Source organism: Vulpes lagopus, chromosome 23 (genome assembly GCF_018345385.1).
Source record: "Vulpes lagopus strain Blue_001 chromosome 23, ASM1834538v1, whole genome shotgun sequence".
NCBI lineage: Eukaryota > Metazoa > Chordata > Mammalia > Carnivora > Canidae > Vulpes > Vulpes lagopus.
In genome coordinates, this window is record NC_054846.1 from 9736467 (window position 1) to 9758798 (window position 22332).

Consider the following 22332-nt stretch of genomic DNA (forward strand, 5'->3'; position numbering starts at 1 on the left):
GCAAAGTCTAACAGACTCACTACAGACAGACAGTATAGCAACGTCAGGCTCACTATTCCAGTGCATCACTTAGGTCCCTTGGGTAAGTGTCTTTGCTTTATCATCCCAACATGTAAAGTAGGGAAAATAAAAGTACTGAATTCATAGGACTGTTGTGAGGATTAAAATATAGAATTCCTGCAGAGCTCTTAAAATAATGCCTGACATACAGCAAGAATTCCAAAAGCCATCTAGTAAATATGTGCTTCTATGCAACAATTCCAAAAAGATTTTTCTTGGCTTTCCAGCTTAATTTTTTCATTACTAGGTGACCTGTAAAAGTTTATAAACACTGTTCCATTTCTTCAATATGGGTGAGTACAGAGAAAAAGAGTACTGTGCGCTTAGTGCAGAGGCTGACACTGATTCGCCTCTAACATTCAGTAAGTCCCTCAGTCGTCCAGCTCCTCGGCATTTTGTGTCTTACAAAAATGAACTGGCTCAGAAATGTCCGTAAGATCACTTCCATATCAAAAAGTGTATATATCTATGACTTCTTGAGTTCTTTGATGGCCAAATTTTTAAGAACTCTCAGGTTTTCCTTTTAAAAACCCTTATAAGGGATCCCTGGGTGGCTCAGCAGTTTAGTGCCTGCCTTCAACCCAGGGTGTGATCCTGGAGTCCCGGGATCAAGTCCCACGTCGGGCTCCCTGCATGGAGCCTGCTTCTCCCTCTGCCTGTGTCTCTGCCTCTTTCTCTTTCTGTGTCTCTCATGAATAATAAATAAAATACTTAAAAAAATAAATAAAAACCCTTATAAATTCTTTTAGCACTGTATTTGCTTATTATCTCCCTTGTTCTAATGTAAGATCTACGAGAGAAGGAACTATTTATATATAAATGCTATATAATCCATTAAGTTATATGTGAAGGTCAGCAACAACAGATGTTTAAACTAACTTTAGCCCCAAGGTGCCTAAGTGCTACATTTTATTGTAGCACTGTAAATATGCAAACGTTCACTCTGCCTTTTTTATTTATTTATTTTTTATTTTTTAAAGATTTTATTTATTTATTCATGAGAGACACAGAGAGAGAGAGAGGCAGGCTCCATGCAGGGAGCCTGACATGGGACTCCATCCTGGGTCTCCAGAATCACACCCTGGGCTAAAGGCGGTGCTAAGCCGCTGAGCCACCTGGGCTGCCCAACTCTGCCTTTTTTAATACTATATTTTACCTTTGATGATGTTATGATGGCATTATAAGCTCAAATATCTGATCTCCCTGAATTCTATACAATTACAGTATATTTTTATTTTTGTAAGTCAACATAAATGTTGCAATAATTTTAAAGCTAAATCATATCTATTTCTCTTTTATTAAAGATTTCTTTATGTATTCTAGAGAGAGGGTGGGCCCAGAAGAGCACCCCGGGGGTAGGGAAGAGAGTCTCAAGCAGACTCCCTGCTGAGGGCAGAGCCCTACACTGGCTTGATCTCACGACCCTAGTCAAAATCAAGTGTCAGGCGCTTAACCACCTGAGCCACGCAGGCACTCCTAATTATATCTATTTCTTAACATCTTTATCATATCTTTGTTTACTTTCTCACAGAAAATTAGAATCGTGTAATTTACAAGTTGAAATGACTATTAGTTTGAATGTAATGAGCAAAATGCAATCAGCCTTTTATGTATATTACTAAGGGAAAAACATTATATTTAATATCTAAAACCCTCAGTAACTGTAACTATCAGTTGTGACTCGAATGTTGCATATGAATCATATTAAAGTATTGATTAGTATTATATTTTTATTTCTGCAAAGCTTGAGATAATGTAATGAGTGAGGTTATTTTGTTGTGCTTTCACAGTTAGTCGTTCCATAACCTAGGCCAACAATACTATACAGGGAGTATTTACTGATGCCCAGTTATTCCCCCATGCTTACTGCTTCCTGCTCAGCATAAAGATCAATGCTTTGTAAAACTAAGAATATGGGTCAACCAACATCTAAAACCTGCCTAAAAGACAAGAGACAAGTGTATACAGATACACTGATCAAATCCATAATACTTGGCCCCAAACTGAACCTTGTCAGAAGCAGAGTTTCTTGGCAACACCTAAGAAAACCATTGCCTGGGAGAGTTCATATTACTAAAATAAAAATTTAAAATCTCTTGTCTAGAATTACATAAAGAAAGACAAAACTACATAGTAATAAACATTTTTTAAGAACTTTAGTAAATGTAATTTTACGTTAAGATTTAAATACATGAACGCAAAGATAAACTATTTATAAATATTGAACTAATTTTTAACTACTTTTCTCCTAATTTGTTCCTAGCATATATTAAAATTAAAATGAATCTTTGAAATAGGACTGGTTTTGTTTAATTTGAAGAATATTACTTACCAGTGCCTTTATAGTATTTTGTACAGTTACCATATTCGATATCTTCCTTTTTAATATCAAACTGAGGCAAGGCAATTTTTTCTAACTGAACAGGATCCCCTGACTGCCAGATAAATCGTAAATCATCAGTTGTGTAGCCAACTATAAACAAAAAAATAAAAATAAAAATATTAGTTTGAAATATAATTATTAGTATCTAATATGTTAATAATCAAATTACTAAACATAGAAATGGTGAGATAACAGGCCATTCTTCTATGAAATCTTTGTAAAAAATGTAAAGAGATAAAATTATAGCCATCAAGGAAGACATCAGCATAAATTTACAGATAATTGGCTTAAATAAAGAACAAGCTAAAACAATTAGCATATTGCAAATAGTTACAATTTCACCCCGTCACATATAGTAGCACATTTTGCTGTCAGATTTCTGAACTGTCATCAAAAAAATAATAAATAAATCATACTAGCTTTCAGAATATATTCAGAGTATATTCACTCACAAGTATACAATATGCTACCTGGAAATTAAGAAAATAAAAAATAAAAAAGCAACTTAAGCATGAAATCACTTTTATTTTTGAAGAAAAAACTACAAAATTCTCTAAAGGAGGTGCACTGCCACAGGAGAGCAGTAAAACAGTCCCTCAAGTGGATATTAATACTAAATGCGGAAGCACACGTTTTGGGTTTAGGTAATATGGCTACAATGCAGGGATCCTATAGGGTTTTATAGCATGTAGTGGCCTACTATTCAACTCTAAAGTACATGGATTTTTCAAAGCAATACTCCAGGGCATCTGGCAATAGATTTGAATATAAACACTCAGTTGAAATTTTTTACACAAATACATATTGACACACGGCAATAAATACATACAACACAAGCACAAAAATATACATATATACACATAAACATCTGCAAAATCTCATTTTATACTTAGCAGTAGAGATTGCTCAAATTTAGCCTCCAGCTTCAGTACATTTTTCTCTTTAAAAAAACGACAGATAACCTGTTACCTAGCAAGTATATATATTTGACAAGGCTACTATTTTTCACTTTTTTGCTGAAACAGGTCATAGTCTATAGGTATTCAGGCTAAGGATTCCTTATATTAGTGTTAGTTTTACAAGTTTTATGTCCTACCTTTATTTTCAGAAGAGAAGCATCACAACAAAGTCATTGATATATTTATCAATTAAAGATAAACCATTTTAATGATCATTTCAATTAATATACCTCATACCTTAATACGGTATATCTTTCATAAACTGAAAAATATATGAAACACAAAGATTCTAACTCTGCAAAAAATATTTTTTTAGACATCCACAGAAAATGGCTACTTGCTAGGATTTAGGGACTGTTTTTCAATGTTTTCATATTTTCTGTTCTGAACATGTATGTGGCTTTAACAGCAGAAGAGGTATTAAGATATTGTTCTCTCCCTTACCTGACTTCTATTACCAACTCAAATGAAGATGGCAATTTGGATAAGTTAGAAGAGTATACCTACACAAGCTGAAAGTAAATGTTTACCTTAGTAACTATTACAGTAAAAGAATAACTATCATGTTCCTAAATAAATTGCTCTAATGACTATTTGTAACCAAAAGCATTAGTTTTACCATTGTTATCTAAGATATTAGTAGAATGTTCTGCCTAGAGATTTTAAGCAGTTTTATTGCTAGTCAACTTAGGGTCTTATTTACATACAGCTTTCCAGCTGCATCTTGCAACGTTGTGTATCCATGGGAAACAAGGTCAAGTCCAAAGGGCACGAAAGAGTAATAGATAACCTGAAAGAAGAAACAGAGGTCTTAGAAGCCGCTTAATCTGTTTCTCTATGATATACTGACTTAAAATATATACATATATGTGTACAAAAATATTAAAAAGTACCTCATGCTGACAAGAACATCTCCATCACGAAAAATAAAGAGAAGGATATTTTCCTGGGTCACATCATGAAAATTGGCACTTTTTTCATTCGCAAAAAATAAGTCTGGTTTCCATAGACATTTGTACATTGTGGGATCCACCGTCAATGCATCTGAGCCCCGAAAATCACTAGGGAGCTTCAGCCTGGGATCATTCCATTTCTGTCTCAAGAAGATGTTAACTCTATAGTCCTGAAAAAAAAATTTGCGTGCCTGTGTGTGTTTACTGCTACTTGAAAGAATATATTCAGCACCAGAATAAAAAGAGTTTCAGTGATAAGCAGCACAAAAATTTTAGTCTTCTGATATCAACCGGTATCAAAACGTCTTGGTCACTAAATATAAAGAGCTCCATGGGCAGTATAAAAAGACCCTTGTGTCTATTTAGTCACTCTCTACAGAAATTTCCATAGCACTTACTAGCACCAACAATTGCTTCACCAAATATTGCTTTACTAATAATTGCTTCACCTTTATACAAATGCCAATTATACCAGTTGGTTAAGTGATGTTATTGTAAAAACTTGAGACTGTTAAATATTGTCATTATCATTCCTCAAAAAAGTAGAATAAACTTTAATTAAAAATATTTAAGAAACCAATGGAAAATATATATTTCTACTTGCCTTACTAAATAGCAAACTATAAAAATGATATGTACATATGTATCAAACATATACATTATATAATGTATATATATATAACACATATGTATATATGTAAGAGGGAAAAAGCAAAACAATCCTTGACTTCACATACATGTACATGATTGTAGTGAGAATTTGAGTTGGTCCAATGAGACATCAAAATTTGTGTTAGGTTTATTTAACTATAGTAGAAAAATATTTTGAAATCTACTAAATAGATGGCTATTTTACTTCAATTTTTCGTCTATCCCCCAAAATTTTCATTTTAAAACTTTGTAAAAATTGAATTATGTCAAGACATAGATTTTTAAGAATATGTGAACCTAGAAACATGTTTAATAGCTTAACACATTTTATATCTGCAAGTGAAATTGGGTTCTGGCACAAATCAGGATGTTAGGATATACAAATTTAGCATGAGCATCATGCTCTGGTCTTTATATTTTAATTTTATATTCTATACTCAGAACATGCATAAAAGTGTTCAAGGCAAACATTGTTTTGGGCTTCAGCTTCCTTGTTTTTAATCATTCAAAATTCACAAAGTACCGACTATTGATAACTTTTCCACAGGATCAAAATGAATTAAATCATAAACTTCAAATCAAAATGCAAATAAGTAAGTAGGAACAGGTTATAGATCATCTTTTAGTAAGAAATAAGAACAAACAGATCTATAAAACATAAATGCACATGCTTTATATATGTATAACATAAAATAAAGCATAATCAAGGATCAGTAATTGTCTAATTAAAAGAGCTTGGACAATTTACTTTCTCATATGATTTTCAGACTCCGTATAATAATTGTAGAGAGGTAAGGTATACTGAAGTACAGACAGAGAAATAAGATTTAAACTACCTATATCTCATAGCTACTCTAAACTTAGAGTTTATGAAAACTTCAACATATATAATACACATTGATTGAATTTTAAAAATCATGGGTGGCTCAGCAGTTGACTGTCTGCCTTCAGCTCAGGACGTGATCCTGGAGTCCCAGGATTGAGTCCCGCTTCGGCTCCTGCATGGAGCCTGCTTCTCTTCCCTTTGCTTATGTCTCTGCCTCTCTCTCTGTGTCTCTCATGAATAAATAAATAAAATCTTTAAAAAAATCATGGGCAGATGGTACTGGAGCACCAAAGTCAAATATATTAAGGATTATATAAACTGACATTGGACATATCTACACCACTGATTTAAAAAAAAAAAAAAGATAACATTTTTCTAATCTTATCCCCTTAAGGAGGGAATAAAGGAGGCCCAGAACTCTGGAAAATAAAGAGCTGCATTATACAACTATATGAACTGTTTGTCAAAACAAAGATCTAACTAAAAATTCATAATGGGACTTAATTGCTTCACATCTGACAGTTATTGTGATAACTAACTCAAGCACATTCAAGACAAAGGCTCATCCACATCACATAGTGAGGCTTCCAGAAGACCTCATGTTGCTTCCAGATGCAAATTTTTATCCATTCCAGGTAAACATGTAGGCTCTCCCTTTAAAAGAATACATAATAGGTTCAATTATTATTATTTTTTTAAAGGAGTTATTTACTTGAGAGAGAGAGAGCATGCCTAAGCAGAGGAGTGCAGGGAGAGGAAGAGAGAATCTTCAGCTGACTCCCCGCTGAGAGCAAAGCCCAATGCGGGGCTCCATCCTGAGATCCCATGACCCTGAGATCATGCCCTGAACTTGAATCAAGCCTTGGGCACTTAACCCACTGAGCCACCGAGGTGTCACTAGGTTTAATTATTTTCTGATAAAATACCAATTATGCCACCTTAGCTAAAGCACATGGTTGACATACACTTGACATTACTTTGAGCACTTAACAGTATCCAACTTCAAATCCTTTGCTAAAAAGCATCCTTGAAATGATCTGCTAAAATTATCGGTATTCTAAAATTACATACACTAAAAATGTTTTATTAGCTTCTTTGTGTACTGTGTCTTATGAAAAGGTAAATCACCAAAAGGTACATCTTTAAACTACCATATTTAAAACCTGCACTCATGATGTCATGATAAAATACAGGTCCTTAACCTAACCAGACGAAATTGCCTATGTATCTTTTATAAACATGTTATTAAAGCCGTGACTCCTTATTTTGGCCAATGACCACTATATGAAAATAATGCAAGATAAATTCTTCTTTTATTTAATTTTTCATTTGTTTATAGATATATTACTATAATATCATTATATAGGCATTTAGTATATGCTAGGCATATGTAGCCTAAAAGCTTTGCAAAACTAAATCTATTCCTTAGAGTTCATACTAAAAATACTCTCCTGATTCTCTTATATGCTTCCTATGGCAGGAAAGCAAGACTAAAGTATCGCATCGTGTTTTTCTTTTTGCCTGGCGGCTGGGAGACTGAAGGCTAAATTCTATAGCCAATTGAGTTAATAATCTGTCTCTTATATCATTGTATGACTATCATTCATTGCAGGGTTCTTGCATATTTAGTCCTATTTCAATTATTTCTTTGCATTTTTTGGTTATTATGACACACTTCAAATCCTTGCCAGAAAAAGAGACAGATGAAAAAGTAAAGTAACAGTTGAGGGATTGTCATATACTTGAGAGTCTGTCAGCATGGTTTGGAGGCCACTTCCAGGAAGCTGTGTCAATGTGGCTTTTAGAATCAAGACATTTCATTTGCATGTAACGCTAGGTTTTCTTATTTTAATAGAATGTTAGATGTATGTTTAGAGATACAGATAATAAGACCTATTGGTATTCCTTATCTAGATTAAAACAATAACATTTTGGAATGTATGCCAGTTGGCATCTTAGTAATTAATCTCCAATGACATTATACTGATAGTTTATAATAACACTCAAAATACCTGACAGGAAGTAAAGCAAAGCTAAGACTTAACCTCAGCATACTTTTCATAATTAAAAAGAAGCCACCTTATAATGTTTGGGATAGAACTTCGGAAATTACCCTGCATTAATATTGAATTCTACCTAAAATCTCCACACACACACACACATTCTTTTGGGAGCTCTATTCTGTGTTCCACCATTCAATCTCCAGAATGGTGTGGGAAATTCATCTAAAGTTATATAGCAAAATTATTTTTCTTTAAAAATTATTTGTAAGATTATTTATTTATTTATTTATTTATTATTTATTTATTTATGAGAGAGAGACAGAGAGAGAGAGAGAGAGAGAGGCAGAGACACAGGCAGAGGGAGAAGCAGGCTCCATGCAGGGAGCCCAATGCGGGACTCGATCCCAGGACCCTGAGATCATGACCTGAGCCAAAGGCAGATGCTCAACTGCTGAGCCACCCAGGCGCCCCTCTTTTAAAATTTATATAGCAATTTGGATAGTGTTTCTCCATGTGAAGTTCATTCTTCTAAAATCCTTCTTGAAGTCTAATCAATGTTTCCATCAATCTAAGAATATCTTTATATCATTGATATCCTTATATCAGTTACTAAGTTCAAAGCACTTGAGCAGCCAAAAGTTGATTAATGCCCAAAAAAGCTCTCCACATAGTATCAAAGGCTTTGACCAAGCAAAACCTATCTGTGGAAAAAATTACAAAATTACAAATGATGTAAGAATGCTTTAATGCCACCCCTTTCTTATTCTGTATATCATCATAAATAATTTTTGCAGTTGTATTAATCAAATTATAAAGTCTACTATAATGGAATCAACATGGGTTTGGAACTATAAAGTTCCTGACTCAAGTTTCAACTCTGAATCTTACAGCTCTTACCCTGAGCAAGTTTCTTAACTCTCTGAGCTCAGTTTCTTAATATAAAAAAACAGGAATATTAATTCCTAATGTGATAATTCAATAAAATACTTAGCATAAAAGATTAATATAGTACCTGCTATATAAATTAGTTTCCTTTCCATTAAACATCCTTGAGAATCTAGCTACAGAATATATCATACACCACATATTCCCTTCCATGTTCTGGGTACTAAGGATATAACTGTGAGTGCTCCCAGACTTTAAATAAATAATTGTGGTTATATTGACAACCAGTCAAATATAAAAAAATTTGAAAAAGACTATGAAAAATGAAAATAGATTGCAATGGGGCATCCAGTCTCAGGATAAGTTAAAAGTAACCAAGAGAATTGACACCTACACTGAGACCTGAAGATGGGGCAATTAGACAAATTGGGTCTGAATTATGTCCTATTATGTTCTCTAAGGTAAGTCAATTAACCCCTCTGACCTTTAAATTCATCAATAAGATGAATCTTCAATCATTCACAAGAATCAAATGAAAGGCTGTACCTAACGCATGAAACCTGCAATAAAGAGAGTACTCAAATGTGAACTAATTTGTTATATGTATCATTAACATTATTATCATTATATTATTAGCACCAGTTTGAAAGGGCTAACAATTACTATTGACAGCATTCTTTTTCTACTGTTATAAAGATGCCACCTATAAGTTTCAATTGGTTACTGAACATCAGAACTAACCTTAATTCTATTAATTCTTTTTTTAATTCTATTTATCTTGAAAAGCATTTAAAAAGTATTTTTTTGTGTACCAGATACAAAGACTATGGCTATATACACTGGCTATATACAGATGAATACAATGCAGTACTAGAAGGCAAAGTGATTTCTGATTATTAATATTAATTATTAATATCTGATTGATCTAATATTATTCAGATTTCACTTAAGATACACCAACTAACACTGGTGAGCTTGTTTTATGGACTAACAAAATAAAATATTCTCTAGTTATTATGTTACGGACTAAATTCAATGATTACAAAATAATCTCAGTTAACCATCTGTTTTACTGTGCTAGGCTAACCATTCATTTCTTCCTTCATTTGTTCATTCAGTAAACAGTAATTCACTAAGGATTTTCTATGTTCAAAGGTCTGAGCTACCAGTCTGAGAGGGATAAAAATTTTATCAGGAAGTAATAATTAAACAAGTAAGGGAATAACTGGTAAGGATTCTAGGGGTGACAGCACTTGCTGGGAGAATAAATGATCACTTCAGACAGTGGCCAGGGAAGGCTGCAGACAGTGAGTCAGTGGAGGTTCTCTGAGGGCGGGCAAAATTCTGACAGATGGTGATGTCAGGGAAGGGCAGGACTAGAGTAGGAGGCAAAAGTCACTGTTTCTGAAGTGTTTTATTAGCAATACAAAAGAACCACTAAATACTAAGAGACATAAAATGGGAGAAATAATCAAGATCATCAGTAGTAGGAGGCCAGAGCAAGAGCCAGAGGTTTTGGAGTGGTCAGGGGAAGATTATCAGTTAAAGTCAAGACCAAGAAGAAATATACAAAGAACTCTTAAAATGTAACAAGAAGAAAACAACCCCATTAAAAAATGGGCCAAAGATCTTAACAGATACCTTACCAATGAACATATACTGATAGCAAATAAGCCTATGTGAAGATGTTCCACTTTACAGGTCACTAGGGAGACGTAAATTAATGGGATGTCAGTACACTACTGTGAGAAAGGGCCAAACCCAGCACACTGACAACATCAAATGCAAATGAGGATGTGGAGCAATAGGAATTCTCAACTGCCAATGGTGGGAATGAAAATGGCACATCTACTTTGGAAGACAGTTTAGAAGTTTCTTACAAAACTAAATACATTTTTACTATACCACATTCCTTGATATTTACACCCAAAGGGGCTGAAAACTTACACCCACACAAAAACCTGCCCATCTATGTTTAAAGCAGCTTTATTCATAATTGCCAAAACTTGGAAGCCATCATGATGTCCTTCAGTAAGTGAACAGATAAACCAGACAACAGAATATTATTCAGCAAGAAAAAAAGAAATGAGCTATCAAGCCATAAAAAACCATGCAGGAACCTTAAATACATGCCAGTAAGTAAAAGAAGCCAATCTGAAAAGACTATATGCTGCATGATTCCAACTATATAACATTCTGGAAAAGGCAAAACCTGGATACAGAAAATAAATCAATCGATCAATTAATCAGTGGTAACTAGGGGTTATAGGGGAGGGAGAGATGAACGTGTATGTAGAACATAGAGGATTTTTAGGGTAGTGGAATTCTTCTGTATGAAATTATAATGGCAGATACATATGTTCCAAAATTTGTCAAAACCCATGAAATCAACAACACAAAGAGCAAACCCTAGTGTAATCTACAGAATTTAGGTGATGGTGTATTATTGCAGGTTCATTGATTGCAGCAGATGTATCCTTTTGGTGCAGCCTCCAATAGCTGGGGAAGCTGTGGGCAGAGGGAGGCACAGGATATGAAAACTCTCTATTTTCTGATTTTGCTGTGAAGCTAAAACTGCTCTAAAAAAGAAAGTCTACATTTAAAAGTAAATGAATGTACTTGGTACATAAATACATTTCAAAGATGTCTATTCTATACATCTATGTAATAGTCAAAAAACAAAAGAACAAACAAAACTCCCTTAGTAATAATCTAAAATCCACTACGGAAGAACAGATTCATAAAATAGGTTGTTTTCATAAACGGTAGAATGATATTTAACATTAAAAGTATGAACATGGTTTGTATGAAACAATCTGATAGTTCTCTCAAAAACTGATATTGCAAGTTTCTTTTAAGCAACAAATCTCACGAAAAACTCTATAGCAAAGTTTGCTGTGAAGAACCAATAAACATGAAGATACATTCTGACTCACTAGAAAAGAAAAACAAGAAAAAAACAAGATTCTATTTTTCCCCCTTTGCCCATAGAATTGGAAATGATGATTAGTAATCATATTTATCACCAGTGAGGCATGGATACCTGACACATTCATACACCACCAGTAGCAAAATAAATTTATAAACTTTCCTGGAGGGTTACTTGGCAATATGCATCAAAATCTAAAGGAAAATAAACAAATTTCAACAAAGTAATAAATCCCAAGAAGGATATATATGAAGAAGAAGTTACGGCGGGAAAAATGACTGCAAAACAAAGTATAAACAAATGAAAGGTAATAAACACAAAGGTAAGAATAATCAAAATTTGGAAATAAGGAAAAAAAGATGATCACCTGCCCCTTCAATATCATGCTGAAACACTGTATAACAAGCCCACCTAAGGGCTGTACAATTCTCGAGGAAAGGGGAACTTTGTCTGACTTGCCATTTTCTATTAGTTAGAAATAACTAAAAGCAGATAATGTACAGAAGATTCATAAATTGCAAATGATTTTTTTCGTGGTACGGATGCAAATATTCTATGTCAGGTAGAAAAGATATCTCCAAAGATTATGCCTTTATTGCCCTGTGAGGCATTAACAAGCCTGTATCTAATTTAGCAATCTAATTTCAGCATTCATTCTTTCACTTCAGGCTCCTGAATTTTTCACTGAAGCATCTTTACTATCCCGCTGGATCCCTCAGTAATGAGTTAAATAAATCACTAACATGTCCTCACTTCCTCTCTGTGTGTACTTTTTAAACTTTTAAATAATTATACTTTGTCCTCAAAAAGTTAACAGAAATACCATATTATCTCGCAATTCACTCCTAGGTATAAAAGAACTGAAAGCAGAGACTCTTGCACATCCATGTTCATTGCCGTGTTATTCACCATAGTCAAAAGGTGGAAACAGCCCAAGTGTCCATCAAGAGATGAAAGGATAAAAGAAATGGGGTACAAGGGCATGCCTTGGAGATATTGTGGGTTCAGTTCTAAGACCACTGCAATAAAGTGAATATTGCAAAAAAGCAAATAACGCGAATTGTTTGGTTTTCTAGTGCATGTAGAAATTATATTTACACTGTACTATAGTCTATTAAGAATGTGATAGCACTATGTCTGAAGAATGTACATACCTTAGTTTAAGCATATTTCATTATTAAAAAATACTAATCATCACCTGATCTTTCAGTGAGTCATAATATCTTTTTGCTGGTGGATGGTATCTGGCCTCAATATTGATGGCTGCTGACTGACCGGGGTGGTGGCTGCTGAAGGTCAAGGCTGTGGCAATGTCTTACAAGAAGACAACAGTGAAGCTTGCCACACCTGCAGATTCTTCTTTTCATGAATTATTTCTCTGTACCAGAGTGGAGTTAGCACAATTCTTAAGGGCCCGAGGGTTTTCAGAATAGTAGATGAACACTGGCTTCAATATAAAGTCACCAGCTGCATTAGCTCCCAGTAAGAGAGTCAGTCTGTCTTTTGAAGCTTTGAAACCAGGCATGGATTTCTTCTCTCTGGCTATAAAGGTCCTAGATGACATCTTTTTCCAATAGAAAGCTGTTTTGTGTGCATTGAAAATCTGTTGTTTAATGTGGCAACCTTCATAAATTATTTTAGCTGGATCTTCAGGATAACTTGCCGCAACTTCTTTAACCAGCGCTTGCTACTTCACCTTGCACTTTGATGTTATGGAGACAGATTCTTTCCTTCAACCTCGTGAACCAACCTTTGTCAGCTTTATATTTTCTTCTTCAGCTTCCTCACCTTCCTCAGCCTTCACAGAATTGAAGAGAGTTAGAGCCTTCCTCTGGATTAGGCTTTGGCTTAAGGGAATGTTGAGGCTGGTTTGACCCAATAAGGCTGCTTTGCTTTCCTAGCAGTCATGTATTTACTGGAGTAGCATTCTTAATTTTCTTCAAGAACTTCTCCTTTCATCCACAACATGGCTAAATGGTGCAAGAGACTAGCTTTTGGCCTAGCTTGGCTTTTGACATGCCTTCCTCACTAAGCTTAATAATTTCTAGCTTTTCATTTGAAGTGAGAAGTATGTGATTCTTCCTTTTACTTAAACAGTTAGAAGCCATTATATGGTTATTAACTGGCCTAATTTCAGTATTGTGTATCTCAGGGAAGGGGGCCAAGGACAAGGAGACATAAAATGGCTGGTTAGTCAGAACACATACAACATTTATCAGTTAAGTTTGCCACCTTATATGAGCATGGTTCCTGCTGCCCCAAAACTATTATGAGACTAATGTCAGAGCTCATAGATCATCATAAAAAATATAATGTTAATAATAAAATTTGAAATATTCTGTGAATTACCAAATGTGACAGAGACAGCAAGCAAGCACATGCCGTTGGAAAAATGGCACCAAAAGATTTGCTCATTGCAGGTTGCCACAAATCTTCAATTTGTAAAAAACAATAGTATCTACAAAGCACAATAAAACAAGGTATGCCCCTATACATATACACACTAAGGAATATTATTTGCCCATAAAAAGGAATGAAGCTCTGATACACATATGACATAAATGAATCTTGAAAACAGAACCAAAACCAAAACAAAAAGAAGAAGATGATGACTAGTGGAGAGTTTGGCCAAAAGTATTAGAGCAGGAATTAAAGGCAAAAAAAAATAATAACCCTGGGAAGGACAGGCATTCAAAGGGCAGGCTAGAAGACTGAGGAAAAAAGAAAACCCTGAGAATGTGATTTCACCAAATCAAATTGGCCAAAGCTTTGAGAAGGTAAATAGCAGCTGGTGTCATATAGGGGTCAAGTATAATCACACTGAATACTTGCAGCCAACGAGGAAGCCACGGAAAATTTTAGCAAATGAATTTTTGGTAGAGTGGCATATTAAAAGCAAGATCATGGAGGAGTAAGAAGTGAACAGAGGACAAAAATCTCCTATGTATAATATGGAGATAATATGCCAACAAATATAGGGTTTTTATAAAGATTAAACGAGAGAGTATGTCAAGTATAGAACAGCACCCGGCCATATGAAGGGCTAAACAAGCACACTGCCTTATTAGGATATATCCTTCATTCTGCTGTTAACCTTTTATAATGTTGGTAACACAGATGAAGATTTTTTTTGCCACACAAAAAAATTCTCCCTATAGTGTAAGTCATTCAGTTTGTTCTGCACTGTGCTGTTAACCAACTATTCTTTTTGTTTGTTTGTTTTAAAGATTTTATATAATTATTTGAGAAAGAGAGAGCATGAGCCCCAGGAAGTGGGGAGGGCTAAGGGAGAAGCAGATTCCCCACTGAGCAGGGAGCCCAACATCGTGCTAGATCCCAGGACCCCGGGGATCATGACCTGAGCCGAAGGCAGACGCTTAACCTACTGAGCCACCCAGGTGCCCCAACCAGCAATTATTCTTAATAATAATCTACTTCAAGGACACCAATCTTGACACCGTGCTAAAACACGCTTCTGAGCATCTGCTGAATTATTCTTCTTGCTTTCATCTGCTCCATTGTGGGCTCAACACACCACTTAAGCTTCAAGTCTCTACAGTATTCCTTTTCTTAACTTTAGTTTTTAGTAGAACTCCGAAGTTGTATTACAATGAGCACCACTGAAAAACTGGAAATTCTTATTTCATTATATCAGTCTTGGTCATTATATCTTATTATTTCATTATAAAAGTGCTTCATAGATACTTTTCTGTTAGCTGTGTAGCTACATATTATTATGATTCAATTTGAATTGTAGTTAGTTTATAATCTCTTAAGAATGTTTTAAAATTTTACAGTTTAAATTAATAGTTTGAGTTTAACATTCATTAAAAGACAAAAGCTCATTAGTTGCTTTGGTTAATGTTTTATGAGCATTTCTAAATAATTGCTAGTTATTGGTATTTCAAATGTTCTATATTAAGAGAAATATCTTTGAAACTTATTTATTTTCATTTTCAATTATTCAATCACAATAATTACAGCTTTATCATTTATTTTGCAATGAACAAATTCCCATCAGAAACAGACTTCTTTTATCAGTGGGAAATTACTTAATTGTTTTTAAAGAATTTGGTGACAAATACTACTCATTTTTCATTCCAAAGAGCACACTATTAGTCATTATCTGGAAAATGGATGTTCTCCAAAATTTTCAGTCCCAATTAACACCCAAATTCAACTATTTCTTCAAGGCAATAAAACATTTCACAAGACATGAAAAGTGGTTAAGTTGCATTATTGATAATTTAATAATTAAGAAATGTTTATACTTTGTATTATTGTTAGGACAGCTATTCTGGTTAGTTATAATTTTTACCTGGCTCTCACATAGCAATCTTTAACTCATTTGTAGTCTTTACATTATAGTAAAAAAAATTAGCATTCAAGGAAATAAAGGATATCAGCTCTCATAGCATCTGGCAACATTATAAATAAAGTTCTGTCAACAGAGCTGTAACAAGCCTGGTTTGAAGAGGATTTAAATTTAGTCATTAGTGAAGTTAGATATTTCATGTAAGAATTGCAAGTTAACAAAATGCCACTAAAATTTTTTAGGTTACATTTTAGCAATTTTTCCCAACATGTCATATTGTCAAAAAATTAGTTTATTGTGTAATAACACTTTATGAATATTTAAATTTTTCTAGACCTATTCCAATATTCCATGTATATTAGTAGTGCCTGCTAGGTGGTACGGTGGTGCTCACTAACTATAAACTACTTAAGACTAGCAGTCTGCTGGGCTGCATATTTAGAAAGTACACAACATACTTCTATTTAATACATATTACTGTCAAATTTTGACAGGTTAGGATATTTGCCTAGTATTATTCATATCATTAATTTATTTTCTCCTATATCAACTGATAACAATGATAAATCACTGGAAGAAGAAAATTAAACTTGAACATTTCTCATCCTTCTTTATTGCCTAATATAATACTCTTATGATGTTTAATCACCAATACTTCTAAATAATACAGGTAGGAGAGAAAAAGGGAAGAGGAAAGTATCCATGACAAATTACACTATTCTTCATTTTAAGGCAGACACTAAAAAAGTAACTTTGACAAAAAAAGAGAAAGAAATATATTTTTAGCAGCTTCTAACACATTCTCTTTAAAATTATGTCCTTCTGATTAACAAGTGAGAGTTTTTAGTAATCACTGAATTTGAAACCATGGATTATTTTGCCATTTCCATATATGGAATAAGTTATATGCAAAATCAGATAACCCTCCAGTAGCATTTGGGATGAAATTCTATGTAATCAGATAATCCTCCAACAGAATTTGGGAGAAAAAAAATGCATTAACAAGTGTTCATCAGCATATGTCGGAGTTTCCCATTGCTGTAGTAACAAAATTACCAAAAGATCATAAATTATTGTCTCATAGTTCTGGAGTTCAGAATATCAAAATTAGTTTCATGGGACTAAAGTCACAGTATCTGCAGGACTGACTCTTTCTGGAAGATCTGAAGAGAGATTCTATTTCCTTGCTTTTTCAGCTTCTCGAAGCCACCTTACATTCCTTGATTGATACATCGCTTCCTTGTGTCACTGCACTTTCATACTGTCTTCATCACATCTACCACTACTGACTCTGATCCTCCTGCCTCCTGCTTTGTAAGGACCCTTCTAATTATAGTGGACCCATTTGGATAACCGGAATAATTTCCCCAGCTCAATATCCTTACTGTAATCACAGACACAGTTTCTTTTATCGGATAAAAAGGCATACCCACAGGTTCCGAGATTAGGTACATGGACATTTTGGAGGAACATTATTTAGCCTCCCACAGGGTGCAAACTTGAAGATAGATCATATGAAAAAAAAAAATATCAAAACCTTTGGAAGGTTTGTGTATCTAAGATGTAAAATGGAAAAAAAAATGGGACAAATGTCTAGTATTATTCTACAATGAAGTAATGCTGGAAAGCTAATAATAAAAGCAACAAGATAAAAGGAATAGTAAGCTAAGACAAGTTTTAAGGAAGAAAATGTAAGTTATATAAAGAGAAATACATAAAATTGTTTTTAAAACAACAAAGATGAATAATTACCAAAAACTAGAACTCGACTCTTTTAGCAGATCCCAAATGTGACTTCTTTTTTCCTGATAGGCACACTGGATTGCTCAAAAGAATTTGAAGTCTATTAAGACAAATAGCAAGTTATGCAGCAGAAAGGCATAGAAAGTCTGACAGGATCATGAATTATAGTGCAATAATAATTCAATATAATTATGAAGCAAGCCTAAACCAAGAAAGAATATGGATTGTATATGTATTTCCATGAAAGAGCCCTTAGGTATTTCTGATGAGATGAAGTGTCTGTACAGATTATTATAATAAGCCATACTACCCAGTTTTTCCCCACAATTGCAATAGTTCACATTTTCAATTACGAAAATCCCAGTGATTTAGGCCAAAGGTAGAACTGAATGGAAAAGTCAACAAATATTATAAACATAACCATAGCACAGATGCCACCTTGCCTCTAAAAAACCATTCTTCTCACTGTTCTGAATACTCTTGTTCCAGTTGCCACAGACAGTAGCATATGAGCTGATAAAATTAGAACTTCAAATTAGGACGACTGCATTTATTTTACAATTTTGGTGATGTTACAATTAATGTCAATAAATATCACCTACAGTATTTATAAGGATACCTTACAAAAGTATAAGGTAGTGAATGCAAAAAACACACAAATGAGGAATAGGAATTATAAAGCTATAAAATGAGATCATAAAGCAAACTGAAGGGGCATATAACCATGGAAGTGTGGAAGATCTTAAGGAATATTAATATGGCTATAATTTCTCCCTCACTACACAATTATGGCTTCTGAATAAATGTGAGATTACTTTTTGTTTAGTCACCAATAGTTAGCATCTGAATTAAAAAACAAATAAGCGTGAAGAAATGGTTTCCAAATGGAATTGGTTAAAACTTCCTAACAAAAATGTGAATGCCTATAACCTTGATTGCTTCTTTGATAATCAACTTTATCTGCTGGGAAAAAGGAATGGGCTGCCCTCTGCTTTCAGAAGGTGCCCTACATCTGTCTGCCACCTGACTTGCAGCTACTGATGTCACAGTCACTCCGAGCTCTGCTTCCTGCATTATGCTTTCTGGAATAAGCAACTGCCAGTTGACGTAGAAAGGTTTGAATGGGAGAGAAAAGCTTGGGGCAATATTAAAGCTTCCCAGATTTTAGGATTTCCTTTATTTCAGCAGATCTTTGTAGGGGTAATATCTAGGGGGATATTAACAAACAAAACCACAACTATAACAGTGGTGCTACTAACAAACTTATAAATGGTTTCTTTTCTTTAGTATTTTCTTTAGAATGAGATTTTTATTTTTAAAGATTTATTTATTTATTTATTTATGACAGACATAGAGAGAGAGAGAGAGGCAGAGACACAGGAGGATGGAGAAGCAGGCTCCATGCTGGGAGCCTGACGTAGGACTCAATCCCGGGACTCCAGAATCACACCCTAAGCCAAAGGCAGGCGCTAAACTGCTGAGCCATCCAGGGATTCCCTAGAATGAGATTTTACCATGAAATACTAAATAAATTTGAAAATGCATGACAACCCAAGAGTCATCATCCCTGAAAGCTACTATGTGAGGCAAAATATTTTTGCTTTATTTTTGTCATTTATTCACTCTTTTCAGGGTATATAGCACATCAGGTACATAACACATTCAAGCACATGCCTAATATTGCAACTTACACACTGTCCACCATATTGTTTCCATGAATGTATATCCTGTATTTAGACAAATCTAATACTCTGTTTTCCCAATCCCTTGTTTTGGGGGACTTTTTTGTTTGCTTGTTTTGAAGAAATATGTTCTCTGGTTATTAGCAGAGAGAGAGAGAGAGAGAGAACAATTACCAACAAGGATGTGGAGTAAAGGAATCATTGTATACTGCTGATGGGAACACAAACTGGTATAACCACTATGGAAAAGAGTATGGAGTTTCCTCAAGAAATTAAGAATAGAACAACCATATGATTCAGTAATCGCACTTCTGGGTATATATCCAAAAGAAACAAAACCACAATCGTGCAGATATCTGTGTTTCCATGTTCCTTGCAACATTATTCCAATAGTCAAAGAATAGAATAAACCTATGTCCATCAATGGATAAATGGATCAAGAAAATGTGGTGTGTTTGTGTGTGTGTGTATCTATCTATATCTATATCTACATCATCTATATCTATATAATGGAATATCACTCACTCTTAAAAGAGGGAAATCCTGTCATTTGCAACAGCATGAATGAGCCTGGAGGGCAGAGAAGCAGTAGAAAACTGGTTGTCAGGGGTTTGGGGGTGTGGGAAACAGGGAGAAGTTGGTAGAAAAGTACAAACTTTCAGTTTAAGATGAATAAGGTCCGAATAAAGTCAGGATCTAATGTATAACATGGTGACTACAGTTGATAACACTGTATACCTGAAATTTGCTAAGAGAGTAGAACTTAAATTGTTCTCACCAAATTTTTTTAAAAATAAGATTAAGATGTGAGGTGATGATGTGTTTATTAACTTGATGAGGGGAATCCTTTCACAATGCAGACATATACCAAATCATCATGTACATTTTAAATTTCTTACAATTTTGTCAATTATACTTCAATAAAGCTAAAAAAAAATAATAATAAAGTAACCCCACTGTGGGTGATTGGAAGGGAAAAAAAAAAGAAATATTCTTTCATCTTCTCCATACATGTATACCCTTTAAATTACTCTACTGAGTCCATCATCATTATTATTGATCAGTGTTCATATCAGGGAATAAAGAACAAATTTTTTTCTTAGGTCTTTTTTTTTTTTCCTTAGATGACATCTTAATGTTATCTTATATACTGATAACAGCTTGTGACTTTCTTAATTAGGAAAGAACAAGTATGAGGGACTGTTTTTTGAAAATACTGAGAAAATCTATAAAATATAATAGACTCAAAAGACATGTCTAGGAAACTGTTTTATGGCAATGTACAAAATAAACATTGTTGAAAGCAAAAAATGATAATTACAATAAAGTAAAATATTTAAGTCTATTTGATGAATGAAACTTTAGGCTATTCACACAACATAAAGTGAAAGGCAGATTGATTTTCATCCAGATTATTTCAGAAAAAGAAATAGCAAACATAAATAATTTGGCTCCTCTGGATAAAGGTCTCTAAAATTTCCAAAATTAACACTCTACAATAATAACATTATTTAGTCTGTTATTTAACCAAATAAATGATCAACATGAGTCCATATTTAAATTTCCCCTGTCAATTGTATTATGGCTACTTTGACTCAGTTTGTGCTAGGCAAATGGGAGAATTTGTTTTTCATTTATTCGAACAATATTAGCTAACACAGAAATTATTTATTTATATGTTTATCATTTATGGAGCACCTTTCATCTGCTGTACTTTTTGGAAAATGAAGAAGTGGGATACACTATTCCTGATTTTAAAAGATTTACAGTCCATTAGGGAATAAGAGAAAAACACACAAAGATAGTTTAATTACAGTAAAGAAGCTATCAGATTTAAGTAACAAGTGATAGAGATGAAAGACCTGGATTGAAAAGAAGGCACAAAGTGAGTCAGAGCAGCCATAAAAGGCTCTGATTAGAAGATAAGAGATGGAAATCAAGGATAAATAGCTGGGACAAAGACTCTATGATGAGAATCAGTTGAATCTGGTCCCAGCAGTAAGTACTCTGGGCTAGCTGCAATGATGAATCCCTGCGGGAGGACAATATGAGACTATGTTATAAATATGCAATATTTCATTATCACCCTCAAATAATCTGTTAGAACGTTCCTCTGCCTTTTCCAGCATCTTCCCGGTGTTTTTAACCTGATAGAATCAAGTAACTACTGATGCGACCTGGGGAAGCTTAGGTGTCTGACATTTGGAAGGCATTCAATGATTACTAAAGAAGAGATATATTAATGATACCTACTGAGCTGGGACACATGGGTTAGCCTTTATGCAAATGAGAAAAAATATCCTTGCATTAGCTGTCCCCAAATGCAGGATAGAGTAGGAACGTTTCCAAAAGGCCAGAACATCTTTCAGGGATGATATAGGAGTAGTGTAATGATGACATAAAAGACTAAAGAGGTCACACAGAAGAGTACAGAGATGAAACAGACTCCCTTAAAGTTTCACCTTCAGAAAATGACATCTCTAACTGCAAAGTGAAGTGCTTAGATAGACTAACCACGTTTTCAGTTCACAAGTGCTACACTTGTCTCCTGAGTGCTATATGGTATTCTGTTTCTTACTCCAGATCTGTCTTCTGGTGATCTATATGTTCCTGTCATTTAGGTGAACTAAAAAGTCACTGGAAGTAAATGAATTTGACTCTAAAATCTTCTTTTGAATAATTCCCTAAAAAAATTTACACACTAAGAAAATCAATTATTCAAGGGCTACTATATGCTTCTACAAAAAATAACATTCTCATGGCAATTAGATACAAAAACAGGTGTCATAAATTAAATGCAATATTTGGGTGCTTTTATAACACATTATGCTCCCATGAGGAATAAAGGAATAAATATTTTAAGTTATTCTTTCTCTAGCCTGAGATATTCCCTGAAACATTATACTGTGCCCTATCCATTACTAGGCTTTCAATCCAAAGGTA

At 34.1% G+C, this 22332-nt stretch overlaps 1 protein-coding gene across 5 annotated transcripts in view; it reads right to left on the bottom strand.

Annotated features, from left to right (window-relative positions):
- The window catches only part of GLRB (glycine receptor beta), a 95718-nt gene that overhangs the window by 31556 nt on the left and 41830 nt on the right, over positions 1–22332 (bottom strand). For all 5 annotated transcript variants that reach the window (XM_041739116.1, XM_041739114.1, XM_041739113.1 and 2 more), the window contains 3 exons: positions 4296–4525; positions 4110–4192; positions 2393–2533 (listed from right to left, as the gene is read on the bottom strand). In XM_041739116.1, the coding sequence (XP_041595050.1) occupies positions 2393–2533; positions 4110–4192; positions 4296–4525 (454 nt within the window). The remainder of the gene's footprint in view (positions 1–2392; positions 2534–4109; positions 4193–4295; positions 4526–22332) is intronic.